The sequence below is a fragment of the Bos mutus genome, chromosome 23 (assembly GCF_027580195.1).
Source record: "Bos mutus isolate GX-2022 chromosome 23, NWIPB_WYAK_1.1, whole genome shotgun sequence".
Lineage (NCBI taxonomy): Eukaryota > Metazoa > Chordata > Mammalia > Artiodactyla > Bovidae > Bos > Bos mutus.
This window is the reverse complement of record NC_091639.1, coordinates 41732934-41750336: the sequence shown is the minus strand read 5'-3', so window position 1 is coordinate 41750336 and position 17403 is coordinate 41732934. Positions and strand designations below refer to the sequence as shown.

At 55.7% G+C, this 17403-nt stretch overlaps 1 protein-coding gene across 2 annotated transcripts in view; it reads right to left on the bottom strand.

The window, feature by feature from the left end:
* The window catches only part of GRM4 (glutamate metabotropic receptor 4), a 114906-nt gene that overhangs the window by 24221 nt on the left and 73282 nt on the right, over positions 1 to 17403 (bottom strand). For both annotated transcript variants that reach the window (XM_070360659.1, XM_070360660.1), the window contains exons 4-6: positions 13568 to 13703; positions 10515 to 10669; positions 8232 to 8372 (exon numbers count right to left, since the gene is read on the bottom strand). In XM_070360659.1, coding sequence (XP_070216760.1) covers positions 8232 to 8372; positions 10515 to 10669; positions 13568 to 13703 — 432 coding nt within the window. The remainder of the gene's footprint in view (positions 1 to 8231; positions 8373 to 10514; positions 10670 to 13567; positions 13704 to 17403) is intronic.

Sequence of the window (17403 nt, the reverse complement as noted above, 5' to 3'; positions counted from 1 at the left end):
TCAGCTGTGTCAGCTCTCATCCCGGGGAACCCTGAACTAGCCCCAGTGCCTCACGGGCCTTTAACGATCAGCACCTTTGGGGCAGGGAGGTGAAGGGCGAGGGGGGAGCTCCTGATTCCCTCTCAGGTGCTCCCCTTTGGGCTCTCATGGGTGGTACAGCCCAGGGCTCCCCGACCTTGAGCCAGACCCAGTCCCGTTCTGAGGGAAGGTGGTTCTGTCCCAGGAAGATCCCAGGGTGAAAACACATCAGAAGCTGAAATCCTGGCGGTGACATTGATTTCCAACTGCAAATAATCACAGGAGCAGAGACGCTGTCTTCACAATCAGTAAAGACCACTTCTGGATGGCCATTGAATGAAAATGCAAAGTTCAGGAATCGTCAAGGAACTCCTGGGTCCCTGAGAGTCTGACCTCAAGAATGTATCCCCAGGGTCTTCCCTGGTGGTCCAGTGGTTAAGACTCCAAGCTCCCAGTGGAGGGAGGTTCGATCCCGGGTCAGGGAACTAGACCCACATGCTGCAACTAAAGGACCCCACATGCCACAGCTAAGACCTGGCACCGCCAAATAAGTGATTTTTTAAAAGCAAACAAACAGAACAAAGAATGTATCCCCAGGGTCTTCCCTGGTGGTCCAGTGGTTAAGACTTTGAGCTCCCAGTGGAGGGGACCCAGGTTCCATCCCGGGTCAGGGAACCGGATCCCACGTGCTGCAACTAAAGGACCTCACCTACCACATCTAAGACCCGGCACCACCAAAGAAATGACTTTTGAAAAGCAAACAAACAAAACAAAGAATGTATCCCCAGATGTCCACTGACCCAAGTTCGAGAAACAGGATATGGATGTCCGGCCAGATGGGAGCAGCTTGAAACACTGTCCTCCTCCCCACCCCAATACAGCCTCTTATGGGCTGAGTTGCATAGTATCTCTGGGCTTTAGTTGGCTTGTCTGAAATGAGGGTAGCTCCAGGGACCATTAGAATAGAGTGACATGTGTAGCAGAGTCCACACTTGGCACCTGGACAGGCCAGCTCCCAGGGAAGGCCCTTCTCTGCCCCTTACTGGTTCTGAGACTCCAACATCACCCCCCCAGCCCAAGAGCTCTCTGGGGAGGGGGCCACAGTCACAGCCAGCCCCTCACGTAGATGTCCCTTCTCCCCCCTCACCCAGCCATGCTCCCTCTCCTGCCAGCAGCTTCTAGATTTTCCTCTGCTTGATCTTTGCTGGCAACATACAAATATGCTCTAATTTCTCCCATTTAAACAAACAAAACCCTCTCCTGACCCCACTGTTTTCCCAGCTAGCATCTCTCTCTCTCTGTTTACAACAAAACTTCTCAGAAGAGCGGCCCTTACTCACTTACTCGTCATCAATTTCTCTCCTCCGTTTTCCTCCTGACAAACTTCAGCCTGGGTTTTGCACCCACCTCTCCAAGGAATCTCCCCATGACTCAGCCTGACTCTCCATGCTCCCCCACCCCCATCTCAAAGTACAGCCAAGAACCCTAGAGTCCTCCTTGATTTTCTGTCATCTTTCTCTCACCGCAAATCCTTTAACAAACTCTGCAGCCACACTGCAAAATTGATAAAGAATCAGACTTCTCACCATCTCCATGGCCACCACCTGCTCCAGGTTCCCATCACCTCCCACCCCAGCCTACAGCCCCGAACTCTCGTCTCTGGCTCTGCTCCAGAAGGCAGCCAGAATGAGCCCATTATTACATAAATCTTATCACGCTAATCCTTTTTCAAACCCTGTCATGGCTTTGTCTCATTCTGTGTTAATAATGACTAAAACCTTACTAATGGCCAACCAGGCCCCACACACACACTGTGTCAGCCCACCCTACCCCTCAGACCTCAGCTGCTACCTATTGCCCTCTGTTTTAGCCACGTGGGCCTCCTCACTGCTCCCTGAATCTGTCAGGCCTGAGCCTACCTCAAGGCCTTTGCACATGCTGTACTTTCTGCCTGGCAAGTTCTTTCCCAGTCACTTTTTCAGTGAGGACTTCGGACCTCCTGATTTAAAAATGCCACATCCCTGGTCTCCCAGCACTCTCAATTTCTCTCCAGGAGGAGGCCTCCTGGATCTGTCTTCTCCTGTCTCAGGATTAAGCCTCCGGAGGCCCTCGGCTCTGACCACTGGGACCTCACTATTGTGTACACCATCCGTGAGGCCACACAGTCTCCCACTGGCAGGGGGAGCTCCACGGGGCAGGTCTGCTCCCCTCCAGAGCCCAGCACAGGGCTGGGGACACAGCCAGCCTGAGAAAATGCTAGTTGAACAAGTGAGCAACAGCACAGAGGGGAAGGGCTCAGGACTCCTCTGGCCACCACATGGCTGATGGCTTGAGCAAACGTGAGCTCCCCTAATGCATGGCACAGCCTGGAGCATAGTACGTAATCCCAAATGTGGGTCTTCCTTCCTCTCCCCAGTTCCCTTAGGAGTGTGGAGTTGAAAAACACTGTTAAAGCCAGGCTGCAATAGCCAGGAGGGCTCTGGGGATGGACATCAGCTGGCCTGAGGCAGGACATCCCTGGAGCCAGATGGCCAGGGTTCAAATTCCAGCTTTGCCATTTACTCCTGAATGATCTTGGGAAAATCTTTAGCCTCTCTGCACCTCAGTTTTCCTTTGCTTCCACTGTGGCTCAAGTGGTGAAGAATCTGTCTGCGATGTGGGAGGCCCAGGTTCGACAGCTGGGTTGGAAAGATCCCCTGGAAAAGGGAATGGCAATCCACTCCAGTATTCTTGCCTAGAGAATTCCACGGGAGAGGACCCTGGCGGGCTATAGTCCATGGGGTCACAGAGGCGGACACGACTGAGCGGCTACACTTTAACTTTCCTCATCTGTAAAATGGGTTGCTGTGGAGAGTAAATGCAAAATATCAGAGCAGAAATTGACATGTAATACACGCTATATAAATATCAGCTGTTACTATTGTTACTGCTGCTAACACAGGCTGGGTGATTGGCATCTCCCCACACATCCCCAGCAGCCACACGGCCGCCCTCCCTCTCACAGCTCCCAGCCCCTAGGAGCAGCAGGCAGTAAATTCTCCTATCTCCTCATAAACCAGACCTTCCTCCACTCAGCCATCACCTGGCTGGCAGAGCTGTCAAGAAGACAGATGCCACATCTGCCTTGTTTACAGCTTTAATCCCCAAACCCTGTTCTGCAGGCTCCCAGGGAGGGGCCAGGAGAAGAGGAGGGAAGCAGGCGCTGCCCTCCCACAGGACTTGACAGCTGCCGAGACGCCCGCTCAGTGACCCCTGTCTCGTTCAGGTGGGGGGCAGGCCGCAGGCCACCTTCCTGTGCTTCCTTCAGACAACTTCCCCCGCATTCCCCAGGAAACCGTGAGCAAGGCAGCTCTGCTCAGGATGGGGATCAAGGGATGGGAGTGAGTAGTACGATTCCCATTTTACAGATGAGGAAACTGAGGCCTCAAGAGATGACCTGCCCAAGGTCACACAGCTAGGGAAGTGGCAGCACCAGGATTCACACCCTGCTAAGGGGGACTCTCACAGCTGTGCATTTGAGAAACAACGGGTGCCCACGACCCCTTGCCATTTTGAGACACACCAGCCCAATCTCCTGGAGAAGGAAATAGCAACCCACTCCAGTATTCTTGCCTGGAGAATCCCCATGGACTAGAGGAGCCTGGCAGGCTACAGTCCATGGGGTCGCAAGGAGTCGGACACGACTAAGCGTCTAACACACAGCCCAATATCTGCCAAAAGACTGCCAGTATCTGCTGCTCTTCTGAGGCTCTCTGGCCACAGAAGCCCTCTTTGCCATTTGGACAAGGCATTGAAGGATTAACATCCTCCAGGGAGAGCCAGCAATGCCTGACAGGAGGGGCTCCCCTGCCAGGTCAGGACTCAGCACTGTCTTTGCTGGGCCCCAGGTTCAATCCCTGGTTGGAGTATTAAGATCCCACAAGCCACACAGTGGAGCCAAAAAAATATTAAATAATCAATTTTTTAAAATGATTGCAGGAGGGAATGCCCTGGCAGGTCCAGTGGTTAGGACTTGGCAGGGCCCAGGTTCAATCCCTGGCTGGGGAACTAAGAGCCCACAAGTCACATGGTGCAGCCAAGAAACAATTTAAAATTGATCAATTTTTTAAAAAAGATTGATGAGAGTTGGTATACACACACCCCGGCTCCCTCACACCTCCAGTGGGATGACTGGCAGGCATGCTTCATTCTGTCCCCAGAGACCCCAGGGGAGTAAAGCTCCAGCTGTTCGCGGGGGTGACCTGCTTGGTATTACACCCTTGGTGGCCACCTTACCTCTGCAACCAAAGTTTCCTGGGATCCTCTCCCAAAGAACAACTGGCTGTCAAATCCTAATCTGGAGGGGAATTCAATTTAACACCTTCAGATTCTGAAGGATGAATCAGATCTTCCCAAGTGTAAGACCCCAGCATGAGATGGTCCTTCCCGCCCTCTCGGAAGGTCACCAGGCCTGTTCTCGTCCTGGGGCAGGAAGGCGTGGATTTGGCAGAGCACAGGGCAGGGAAACACAGGAGCTCCCAGTGAGACCGTGGGCAGGACAGCAGGGCCCGTGGGACTGACAGGCAGAGGCCAAACCGTTAGCATCGAGGGGACCAGAGTGGACCCACCCAACGCCACCAGCGTGGACAGCAGCATCCTGGGAGAGCTGAGTGGGAAGCTAGGCTTGGGAGAGAGAGTGAGGCAGGTGGAGAACACAGGGCTGGCTGAGGGCCAGCAAGAAGAGGGGCTCGGACCATGGACGGGAGGGCGGCAGGACAGGCAGGCAGGAGAGCCAAACCGCCTGGGTACCAATCCAGTTCTGCCCATTCTCTAGCACCACAGTGTTCACCAGTCACCTCAGTGTCCTCTTCTGTAAAATGGGTGCAACAATTATGACGCTGTCCTCCGTCACTGGGGGTCCTACAGCTAACAGAATCCTTACGACAGACTTAAACTGTTAAATTACCCAATTGCATCTAAATTCCACCTTTCCCCTTTCCTCTCTATCAACAACTACCATCAATTTTTTTTAAAGAAAGTTTGGAAGTAGGCTATTTATTGTTTTGGCTTAACCTGAGGCATAGAGGGTCTTAGTTCCCACACCAGGGACCAAATCCTCGCCCCCCGCATTGGTAACACAGAGTCCTAACCACTGGACTGCCAGGGAAGTCCCCAGCAATCACCATTTTACGAGCACTTACCATATCCATCATTTTTCAGCCAGCTTCTTCATACCCTTCAAACACATCACCTATCCTCCCAACAACCTGTTGAGAGGGGTGTTGGCTTCCCTGCCCTCTCTGGGACTCAGACAGGTTACTTGTCCCAGGTCACAGAGCCAGAAGGAAGCGGAGTCAGACCCAGTCCCTGACACACTAACAGGTGCCGAGTCCCAAGCCCATAGTCCTTGGGTGTCACCCCGGCCCTCCTGGCCTAAGATGTTCTTCCAAGGGACCAGCTCAGCTCAAACCTGGGCGGGGCCACGGGAAGACAGGGCTGCCTCCCCTCATCCAGGGTGGTCTCAGCTTCCACAAACGTTCCCCCACAGCTCCCCCACCCCTCACGTTACCCAGACATGGGTGAGTTCACTGTGCCTGGCCTGGGGCCACACGAGGACCCTCACCAGTCCCTGCTGGGGCTTCCGAGGCAGCAGGAAGGATCCAGGTCAGCTGGAACATGCTGTCCTTCGGTGCTTCCTGGCCACCCAGAGTTCACTCCAGGCTCTCCTGCTTTGCTCAAGCCTTCCCCTCACCTGGGGCGCACACCATTCCCCCTCCTATCACCCACCTCTCCTTCCAAGCCAGTGGTTCCCATACTTGGCTGCACAGTAAACCACCTGGGGCACCTTTTAAAAAATCCCAATGCCCTGGTGGCACACAGGACCAATTCCATCAGAATGTCTGGGGCTAGGAGCCAAGCATCAGCATTTGAAAAGAACCCCAAGTGACTGGATGTGAACAAAGCTGCTCTTGCCCAATATTCCCAGCCCTAAATACACACTGGGAGAGCTTGAAAAACAATCCACTCCCAAAGTTCTGCTTTGTGGGTCTGGGGGTGAGGCCCTGGTCTGTTGTTTTTTTTTTTTTAATTGGAAGATAATTGCTTTACAATGTCGTGTTGCTTTCTGCCATACAACGTGAATCAGCCATAAGTATACATACATCCCCTGGCTCTTGAACGTCCCTCCCACCCTGCACCCCACCCCTCTAGGTTGTCACAGAGCACTGGGTTGAGCTCCCTGTGTTAGACACAACTTGCCACTAGCTGTCTGTTTCACATATGATAATGTGTATGTTTCAATGCTTCTCTCTCAATTCGTCCCACCCTCTCCTTCCCCTGCTGTGTCCACAAGTCCTTTCTCCACGTCTGCATCTCTATTCCTGCCCTACAAATAGGTTCATCAGTACCATTCTTCTATACTCCATATATGTGTTAATGTATGATATTCGTTTTTCTGACTCACTTTACTCTGTATAACATGCTCTAGGTTCATCCATCTCACTAGAACTGACTCAAATTTGTTCTTTTTATGGCTGAGTAATATTCCACTGTATATATGAACCATAACTTCTTTATCCATTCATCTGTTGATGGACATCTAGGTTGCTTCTATGTTCTGATTATTGTAAATAGCACTGCAATGAACACTGGGCTATATGCGTCTTTTTGAGTTGTGGTTTTCTCAGGGTATATGGCCGGTAGGGGGACTGCTGGGTCACATAATAGTTTTATTCCTAGCTTTTTTTTAAGGAATCTCCATACTGTTCTCCATATGCTATGCTAAGTCACTTCAGTCGTTTCCGACTCTGTATGACCCCATAGACGGCAGCCCACCAGGCTCCCCCGTCCCTGGGATTCTCCAGGCAAGAACACTGGAGTGGGCTGCCATTTCCTTCTCCAATGCATGAAAGTGAAAAGTGAAAGTGAAATCACTCAGTTGTGTCCGACTCTTAGCGACCCCATGGATTGCAGCCTAACAGGCTCCTCCGCCCATGGGATTTTCCAGGCAAGAGTACTGGAGTGGGGTGCCATTGCCTTCTCCGACTGTTCTCCATAGTGGCGTATCAGTTTACATTCCCACCAGCAGTGCAAGAGGGTTCGCTTTTCTCCACAGCCTCTCCAGCCTTTACTGTCTGTAGATCTTTGATGATGGCCATTCTGACCTGGGAGAGTATTAAAAGCTCCAGGTGATGCTGATGCACAGCCAGGCTTGAGAGCCACCATCTTACGAAGTGCCTCCCATCAGCCTTCTCACCTGCATCCCCAGACACCCTCTGGGCTGGCTTTCAGATGAGAAAGTCAAGGCCCCGAGAGGGCACAGCTGGCTCAGGTTGAGTGGTACCCAGAGCCCTCCCAAGGTCCCTGACACCAGGTCCTGCTGCAGAGTTACACAGACCAAGAACTCACAAGGACCCACATCCAACCATATCTAATGTGGACACGCCAAGGCAGCCACAGTAGTGGGCCAACGATTGAGAGCTCAGTTCTGGGTCCACATCTTGCTCTACTGCCTTCCATGTGTGGGAACTCAGGTACCATTGCTTACCTTCCCTGAGCCTCTGTTTCCAATCTGTGAGAGGCCCGTCGTCCCATCCTCCCACGGCTCATTCCCTGCCCCTTTCAGGGCTCTGCTGAAACGCTGCCTTGCAGGGAAGCCAGACTCTTATCTATTTTGTTTCTACTGCACATTTTCCTTCTGACATAGTCTACAGTTTACTTTTTTAATCTTGTTTATTGTCTGTCTCCCGATTAGAATAAAAACGCCAAGAGCTTTTTGGCTTTCATTCCCTGCTACATCCAAGATGCTTAGAAAAGGGCCAAGCTCTGGGAGTCAAACTGATGTCTGTAGAGTGACTGCGGGACCCTCAAGGAGTTAGAGACGCTCAGACCAGTGAGTGGCAGGGTGCACCGGGCAGCTGGGGTCAGTCAGTTCTGTGGGCTCGCCATATGGACGCCCGGATGAAGCTCAAGGTGGTCAGCCAGAGGGCAGTTCTGCCCAAATCCAGGAGACCCTTCCCCTGTAAGCAGCGTCACCGACGGCTGGGGGCCTGAGAGAGCCCACCCACTGGACTTCGAATCAGTCCTGGCCCCGCCCCTCCTGGCCCCCGCTCCAGACCCCGCCCCTCCAGGCCCCCCCCTCCTAACCCGGCTCCTCCCGACCCCGCCCCTGTCCCCGCCTCCTAACCCTGCGCCTCCCGGCCCCGCCCCCGGCCCCGCCCCCCGCGCGAGCTCACTGGTGCACTTCTTGACGTGGCTGCCCTTCTTGAGCGCGTGGCGGCTGAGCTTGCAGTGGAAGTTGTCCTCCCAGAACTCGGCAAACCATATGTTGCGCCGGTTGTTGTCCAGCGTGCGGCTGGAGAAGTAGCGGTCGAAGCCTGGCGGGGAACCAGGATGTCAGGACCCGGCGCCCCTCTTTCCACCCGCCCCCAGCCCTTCGCTCTTCCCGCCGCTTAGACGAGGCGCGGGCGGATGAGGAGGGGAGGAAGAGCGCACCCTCTGATCCAGGACCCAGGGGGAAACGTGAGACGTTTCATTTCCTTCCTGGTGAAAAGAGCTGGGTTGAGTTTCAGGGGGGAGCCTGTGTCATCAAACAACGGCTGCCTTTATGGAAGAAGTACAGGATAAGGGTGTTTGCGCTGGTTCTTAACTACCGATATGCTAATATGGGACTTCCTGGAGAAGGAACCACCTGGAGGTCCTGAAGTGAGAGCAGAGAGGCTGGTGCGGGCGGGGGTCGGCGCCCAGTCCCGGGAGTACGTGAGCTCTCTGGTTCTGGAGAGGAGAGGGAACCAGAGAGTGTAGGGACTGGCCCAGGTCACACAGCAAGACAGGGGCCTGAATCGCCCTCCTTCCAGTCCAGAACTTCCCCATGGCTCAGTGAGGCAGCCTCCTTCTCCGAATGCTCCAGAGGACTTATCAACTCTGCTCTAAGCCCAGAAAACCCGGACCCAGGGTGGCAGGCTGGTGGGTGAATAAGGCCTTCTCTCCTCCCCCTGCCTTCTGACCCATGATCATTCCGTGTCACATTAACAGTTGACCGAGCTGCTGGGAACAGACCCGAAAGCCTAAAAGTTCACCCAGCAACGAGTTCCTGCTGGTGGCAGGGCCCAGTGGAGGCTCAGTGACTGTCGGAGCTGTCAGGGAGGCGCTGGTACTGGTGGAACGCTGACTTTCTCAACCTTGACACTATTCGCCCTGGGCCAGTTCACTCTTTGCTGGCGGTGGGGGGCCGATGGCGGGCGGAGGCTGTCCTGGGCATGGCAGGATGTTGAGCGGCATCCCTGGCCTCCACCCGCTAGAAGCAGCACTCCCTGATCATGACAACTAAAAATGTCTCCAAACAGTGCCAAACGTCCCTGGGGATCAAAATCTCCCCCTGCTGAGAACCACTGCTTTCGTGGTTTCTCTGAGAACCACTGCTTTCGTGGTTTCTCTGGTGCCCCAGAGAGAAAAGGGCTTTGTATGGCAAGTCCTGGGTTCAGATTCTAGTTCTGCCACTTAATAGCAAGTATGTGTGACTTACTGCCACCAAATGTCACTTAACCTTTCTGAGCCTTAATGTATTCACTTACTAAATGTGGGGTTGCTGGAAAGACTAAATGAGATGTCTGTATGGGGCCTGGCATTTGTGGGTACCAAGAGCCATAGTTTTTGTTTTTTTGTGTTTATTATGGCTTGAAGCTGAGAGGGGCAGTGTGGAAACTCCTGGCACCTGTGTTCCTTCTGCCTCGGGGTGAATAGAGGACATGGTCATGTCCCTCCCCTACTCAGACCTCGGTCTCTTGGAAAGTTTGGTGGAGGTAGATGTCTGCAGGCTTCCCAACTCCATCAATGCTGATATCTGTTGACCTCAGTGAGAGCAGGGAAGAGCCCCTGGGAGCCTGCCGCCACCGTGGGGAGGACAGTGAGGTCCTTGCCAAACCGGGCCTTTAATAGGAACTTCACACCTCACTCACAGCGAGGCTCCAGCCAGAGCAATCTGTTCCTGCCCAGGGCGACTGAGTTCTGTCCCAGGAGTAAGGGCCCACCCCGTCAGCCCACCCAGGGCCCAGCAGGACTCTGCAGGGAGGCCCCTGCCCCATCCTGGCAGCCTGCTGGCAGCTCCCAGGGCTCTTCTAGCAGAGGACACGCTCCCAGTGTGGCAGGGGTCTCACTTCTTCTGTCCCAGATGGGAGAAGGGATGAGAGTATATGGGGGTGAAGGAGAAGTCTTGATAAATGAGCCTCCTGTACTTGCCACCACCCCCTACATCCATGAATATCTGAGACAGGAGAAAGAAGGACCCTGAGCGTGGCTTCTAACCCCACTGGGACGTGTGGCCAGGAAGGCCTCCCAGCCCAGAACCCGAGCACAAAGAAGCTGGGAGCCAAGGAAGAAGAGAGGGTGCAGGAAGACGAGGAGCTGGAGAGGGACAGTGTGGGGGGATGATAAGAAGGACCCGTCAGGGTGACGCTGAGAGTGGGGTGCATGGAGCAGGGGGTGGGTGGTGGGCGCGCCGTTGTGGCTGCCGGGCCTACCTCGCACGGACATCCTCTTGGGGAGGATGGTGACGGCACCCTCGGCCACCTCCTCCAGGTGCAGCACAGGGGCGATCTTGGAGCCCCAGCTGTCCGAGCCCATCCAGAAGAAGTGGCCAGTCTGGTTGGCCTTCCGTGCCGCCTCCAGCACACGCCTGTGGGGACACGCACCAGCCCAGCCCAACCGTGTCTGCCCACAGGCTCCCTGCCCTGGCCACACTTGCCCTACCCTGGGCTCATTCCTGACCCCCTTGCAGCCTCTGCCTGGATCCTCCATCCTGACCCACAGGAGTCCGGGGCCCACAGCCACCCCAGCACCCACGCCTGGACTCCCAGGCCCCCGGGTCCCTGCTGCCCTGATCCACACCTACCTACAGGCCCACGGCTGCCCTTCACCCACACTGCATCCCTATACCTGCCTGTGCCCTGGGTCCACAGCTGCCTTCTGGCCCAGTGTGGTCTCCCAGACCCATTCCTACCCCTGGGGCTACCTCTGTCCCCGCCAAGACCATGCCTGTTTCCCTCTGGTTGGACCTGCACCATGTCTGACTCAGGTCCCCAGAAACACATCTGCCTAAGCCCTGTCCTCTGAGGCTCCCAGACCCACACCCCCTGGCCCTCTGTCACATTTATAGCCACTGTCACACACACACACACACCAACACCTGTCCCCCTCTGCACCCCACCTCCTTCTGTGCCAAAAGTCCAGGTGCTTCAAAGAACCACTCCCCACTGCCCTCGCAGATGGATGAAAGGGTGCGGGCAGCCAGGGGCTCCCCACCGCCACCCAGGCCACAGTGACAGTGGTCCTAGTCAAGTCAGGGGCCCTGGAGCCCCGCGCACGGTCCAGCCCACAACGGCGCTCAGTCATTGCTAATGGATGCTTGAACTAAGTGGCCCCTCAGAGACATCTTCTAGAAGGAGAAAAACAGGAAGGACTGGGCAGAATTCCCCGCCATGTATCTCATCCCATGGGGATAGACGGGAGCAGAGAGGAGGCAAGCAGCTTGCCCAAGATCACACAGCAAGTGAGAAGCCAGGATACTAGAAACTGGCCAGCCCGTCCCATGGACAAAGCCAGGACAGACGGCGGGGCTTGGGGCTACTGCCGGACCTGTGCAGGAGGCGGCCAGCTGGGGCAGGAAGCCTCAGACTGCCAGGGAGAAACATGTTTCCTCACCCCAGGGCCCACACCTGCCCTCCTCACCAAGGCTGCTGCAGCCCCCACAGAGGCCCCTAACTGTAGGCGAGGCTGCTCTCAGAACCCACACCGCAGCCCTATTAATACCGCCTGCATCCGGCCAGCCAGAGATGACCAGAGCTCCCAAGGCTCCATCTCTGCAAAGTCACCTGGGTTTATTTTTACCTCTGTTTGCTTCTGAAAATGCATGTGGATTTCCAGCAAGGAGCCCCTCTCCCCACATACCCTGCCCAGATGCTCAGGGGGTCAGTCTAAGGCCCTTCCCCCCTCCCCCCTAGGTGACCCCTGTCTGGGACCCTTGGCCGGGCACCCTCGTCTCCCCTCCCCGCGTATGGGTCCCTCAGAGCCACTCAGGAGGCTGCGAGTGGGGTGTGTCCCTGGATGGGGTGGGGGCCCCGAGTAGTGCTGTGCTTTGACATGGGAGTGGGGGCGGGGGTGGAGACTGACTGAAGGGAGGCGAAGAGCTCGGAAGGAGCTCCTCCTGCTCCAGGTGCCAGCTTACCTGTGGCAACAGGGACACCCAGGGCCAGAGTTTAGGGACCCTGAAAGCTTTGTGGGGACTGGGAGCAGCTCAGGGGTGCCAGTTGGACCCTGAGGACTCCCACACCCTGGACCTTTGCTGCCTGAAAAACACCCATTAGAGCTGGTGTTTATGGCTTTGGAGGCCTTAATGACCTTCCAGAACATTCCCTCCATCCCTGCTGGCACCCAGCAATATCTCCTGGGAGAGAATCTGTTTTGCTGCAACTCAGGAGTCCAGGATGAGGTCTTTCCAAGTGGGAAAGAGTTTTGGAAAGAAGAGTGGACCCAGTGTGGATGCTGATTAGTAATGGGGAGGGGGCCGCATGGAGGCAGGGTGGACCGGGCTAGCTGGGCTGGGCAGGTGGGCAGGTGGGCAGGTGGGCCAGCTGTCTGAGGGAGGTGGTCTGGGGAGACCACATCTCCTCTGCAAACACAGGGCGTGACTCCCTGACCAGATTCTCAGCAGGAGCTGTGTCTCCCCCTCAGTCTAGGGAATCAAGGAGGCCAGCCCTTCTTGGCCATGACATCCAGTCTTAAAGAGGTGGAAGGGAGAGAAAGAGCAGGAAGAAGGGAAGTGCATTAGGAAGGGTGCTCAGGGGTCATCTTTTAAGGGCACCTGAGACTCTGACCTGTGACTCAGGACCTGGGGGCAGGTGTGCAGGGAGGCGGACTGCTCCAGGGTGTCTGTACCACATGGTTCTGGCACCTGGAGCCCACCTGCCCCCACTCTGCAAATGTGGACACTGAGGTCCAGGGAGGGGATGATACTGCCCACATGAGTGTGTGCCCAGATCAGGACTAGAACCACAGCCCAGGCCTCTTCCCACTACTCTGAGCTCGCTGAAGGGAGGACGGAGGGGCTGAGAGACAGCCACCCCTACCTCCTGCCAGCCTCTGCGCCTTCGTTTATGCACATTCCTGCATTCAGTGCTCCAGCAACACTATCAAGCAGGCTTCATTAGCTCCATTTTTTTTTAAGCAGAAAAGAAGCCCAGAGAGGTTGAGAAACTTGCCTGAGGTCACACAGCTAATTGGAGGAAGAACAGGATTCCCACCCAGGGGCTCTCACCCCAAGCCCATGGCCTTAGCCCCTCTGTAAAAGGACCCACTAACCATCCTGAGTTGGTAGAATGGATGCAGGAAACGGGAGGGGGAAAGGAAGGGGAGTCCATGAGCCATAGCCTGTGCCCCAGCCAGAGGGGTCTCCCCACCACCGCCTCGTTGGGTCACCCCACCTCTCTGGACCCCAGGGTGGGTCAGGCTTGCCCAGGAAGGTCTCCAGCAGGGGTCCCTGGTTCCCCAGTCCTGCCCCACTGCTGCCTGTCCTCACCTGATGTCATCCTCGTTGGCGAAGATGATGACCGCCCTGGCATTTGACGTCTCCAGGAGCCGCCGGATGATCTTGTCGAACTCCCCAGGCTTGGGCTCCCGAGGTATCTTGACGGACTGGGCGATGCACACGCCCCCTGCAGGAAGGGCAGCGGTTGGCCTGGGGCAGACAGGGTCTTCCCCTGAGACTCACACTCCTGGGGGCTACTCACGGTCCCCTGGCAAGACTTGCTCCCAGGTCCCGATCCGGCATGGGCTGTGCAGTCAGAACAGCCACAGTGCAAATTTTGGCTCCACCAAGCTGAGTGACCATGGACACGTCACTTAAGTTCTCTGTGCCTCTCTTTATAAAATAGGTTGCTAGCAAGAAGCAATATAGTATCAGGCTTAAAGCTAGACTGCCTGGGTTCAAATCTCAGTTCTGCTGCTTACTGCTGTGTGATCTCAGGTTAGTTACTGAACTTCTCTGTTGTCTCAAATACATCATCTGTAAAGATAGTAATACCACCTATTTCATAAGGCTGTTATAAAGCTAAGGGAGTTCATGCATATATAGTAATATCTGCCACACAGTAAGTGCTTAGTAAACATTGGTTCTTTTTTGATGTAACTACCTCATAAGACTTTTTGGAGGCCCAAATCTGAGAATGAGAACAAATTGCCCTCCTTGGGCCATTAGTGCCTCTGGTACCCACATCCACACACACCTACCAGGACCCTTGACCCTGAGCCCCACGTTCACCATCAGGCCCCTGCGTAAGGGCAGCGTGCAGGGTCGCTGACTTGTGCCTGCACATCCCAGGCAGTGCTGCTGCAAACCCAGCTACTGCCCATATGCGGGCGTTCCTAAGTTCCCCTCTGGGCACTCACTGGCCACTCAGTATGCAGGCTCTCCAGCTTGCTCCCTGACCCAACAGAGTGCGATGACACCCAGTCTCCCTCCATCTTATTTAGGACCAAATTCCCAGCAGGGAGCTTAGAAGAGCCCAGGAAGGCCATTCTTAAGGGACTGCTTTGGTGGAGGGGCTGGAGGAGCTCTGATTGGGATCAGAAGGTCTTTAGGGGCCTTCTGTCATTCCTTTCTCTCTGGCCACTGCCTACCTGGCTGGATCCTAGGGAAGGGGACCCAAGGCCTGCCTACCTCTCAAGCTCATTCCTCTACAAGAAGCTCCCAAGCCTGCAGGCGCCACCAGGATGCAGTCAACACACCCCGGGATTCACAGCCAGGCTGCGTGGCTCACAGAAACCCTGCACGCACTCTCCACCTCACCCGGGCAGTCCCCGGCCTCAGCTGTGTCTCCCCAGTGCTGGCGGGGGTGCCGGCAGCATTCATGTTAACTCAATCTCCCCTCATCTCCTGCTACAAAAGCTCCTGTGGACCCATTTTTAGTATCAACTGTATTTGACAGATGAGGAAACTGAGGCTTGGGAAAGAGAAGTGATTTGCCCAAAGCCACACAGTCCCTTGCCCCACTGGGATACAGAGTGGGGCCCCCAGGGAATAGGACGTCCAGCACCTCTGGTGGCAGAGTTAGGGCTCTGTTGATGGAAAAGGTTGAAGGAGTATTCTTGATGAAGGCGGATCCTTTATCTGAGACCATTGCCTTCCTCCGGGTCCCACTCAAGGGCCTCAGCCCAGCTCCATCTCACACAGAATCCTATTGGGTCGCAGCCAAACTACCCACCTTGGCCGGGCACCTGGCTGCCACCCTTGGGCACCCCCGAGCCTCCGTACATCCTCTCAGTCCAGGCCGGGGTCACCTGAGCCTTCTGAGCAGACTCCACGCACCTCTGTGAGGAGGATGGGCTGCAAGGATCCCCAGTGTGGGGAGACACCACCCACCTGTTTTACCCAGAGGAAGAGGGGCCAGCACCCAGCTCCGCCCAGGGAGGGCCCTCTACTCAGGGGGGTAGGTGGCAACCAGGGAAGGCTGCCCAAGGGTGGTGGCCCTGAGTTGAGCGGCTGAGTTTTAGTGGCAGGAGGCCTGAGCAGCTGGGGGTGGGGAGAGGGCATGCTGAGGAAACAAGGCGAGCTGAGGAAACGACTCAAGAAGGGGGCTGCTCTGTGCCCGGCACCCGCAAGGCCCGGAGCCACGTGACACAGGCTCACTCTTGCGTCGTCAGGAAATGGGCCCCTGGTTCTGTGTAGCAGGTGAGACAGCCACATCCTCTGTGCCCCACCCTGACCAGCGCCCACCTCCTTTACTTTCTGCCCCTTCCAGGCAGAACAAGAACCTCAGGTCCTAGGATGCCCACAGAGGCACCAAGCACAGAAGAGCATGGCTAGAGGGGCTCCTGGGGGAGGGAGGGAGTGGGGTCTGGGGGCAGGACCAGGACCCCCCAGTCCCAGCTCACAAAGAGAACCGACGGGAGCCAGTCTCCTGCCCCCAGCGCTGGCCCTGCCCTAACAGCGGCCGGGCAGACACTCAGCTTCCAGCTAAATCCTCCATATGGTTCCTTTCCAGTTAGAAAGTGGGCCAATCGCTACACTTCTCCCCCCATCTGGGGAGACAGATGGACAAGAGGAGGAGGCTGGACAGGGGGTTAGGACGAGCCACCTGGCTCCAGGAGGGAGGAGGGGGCCAGAGGGCAGAGGGGAGGGAGGCAGAGAGTGGGAGCAATTGTTCTCAAAGAGGCAGAGACTCTTAGGTTCAGTCACATTTCTGGGTGATGCTCCCCTAAGAGGGTCCACCCCGCGGTACATGTTGCAGGCTTCATTTAGCTTCTTCTTCGAAAGAAGATTCAGGTGACCACAGTCTGGTCAGCAAGTCACAAGGTACTCAAGATGAGAGAGAGTCTAAGCGGGAAGCAATGTTCTTACAACTGCAAGAGTTGGGGGACTTGAGGGGAGTCTGGGAAGTTTCAAATAGAGAGTAACACTGAATGTTGATAGTGTCTAGTGCCTTTGAATATTACGCTGCACATTTTGCATAGATTCACCCATCTGAAGTCAATATCATCAGCACAACTCCAGCTTATTTATTTATTTTTGGCCACACCATGTGGTCTATGAGATCTTATTTTCCCAACTAGGGAACAAATCTGCACCCCCTGCATTGGAAGTGCAGAGTCTTGGCCACTGGGCTGCGAGGGAAGGCCAGCACAGTTCCAGTTTAGAGATGAGACGCTGAGGCACAGAGCGGCTGAGTGGCTCCCCTAGGTCACACAGTCATGCAGAGAGCAGGGTTTCAGTGCAGGCCAGCTGCCTCCAGAGGCCACCCTCTCACCCAGTCCAGTGCCATGACCGGCCACCAAGGCCAGGGGGCACCTAGGGCCCATGCACATGTCTGGGCGCAGGGCCTGCCCTGGGGTAAGTACCCAGTGGTGTCACTGGCCCCACAAGGAGGAACCAAGCACCCTCTGGGCCCCTTGGTGTCACTGCCTGATTGTCAGTTTGGCTGCTCAGGGGACTGCAGCACAGGACCAAGGCTCTCCCAGGGTGACACAAGCTTCCAGGAGTAAGTAGCACAGTATCTGGCTCCACAGTGCTCCTGTCCCCTGCCACAGCCAGAGAGGACTGCGGTGGTACAAGAGGGACCCACATTTACTGAGCACCCACTGCATGCCTGGCACTCACTGAGTGTCTGGGGCAGGTGCTAATAGCCCCATCTTACAGATGCAGAAACTGAGGCTCGGAGGCGCTAAGTAGCCTGATGGAGGTCACACAGCCAGCTGGTGGGTCTGTAATCCCGGTCTGTGTCAAGAGCCTCCCTTGGGCAGAGGAAGGAAAGGCTCCAATCGCTGGGTCTCTGTTAGCCCCACCCACTGCAGCCCGTCCCCACTTCTGGGAAGACCCCAAGTCCTACACCAACCACATCAGTCCTCCTGTATCCAGCC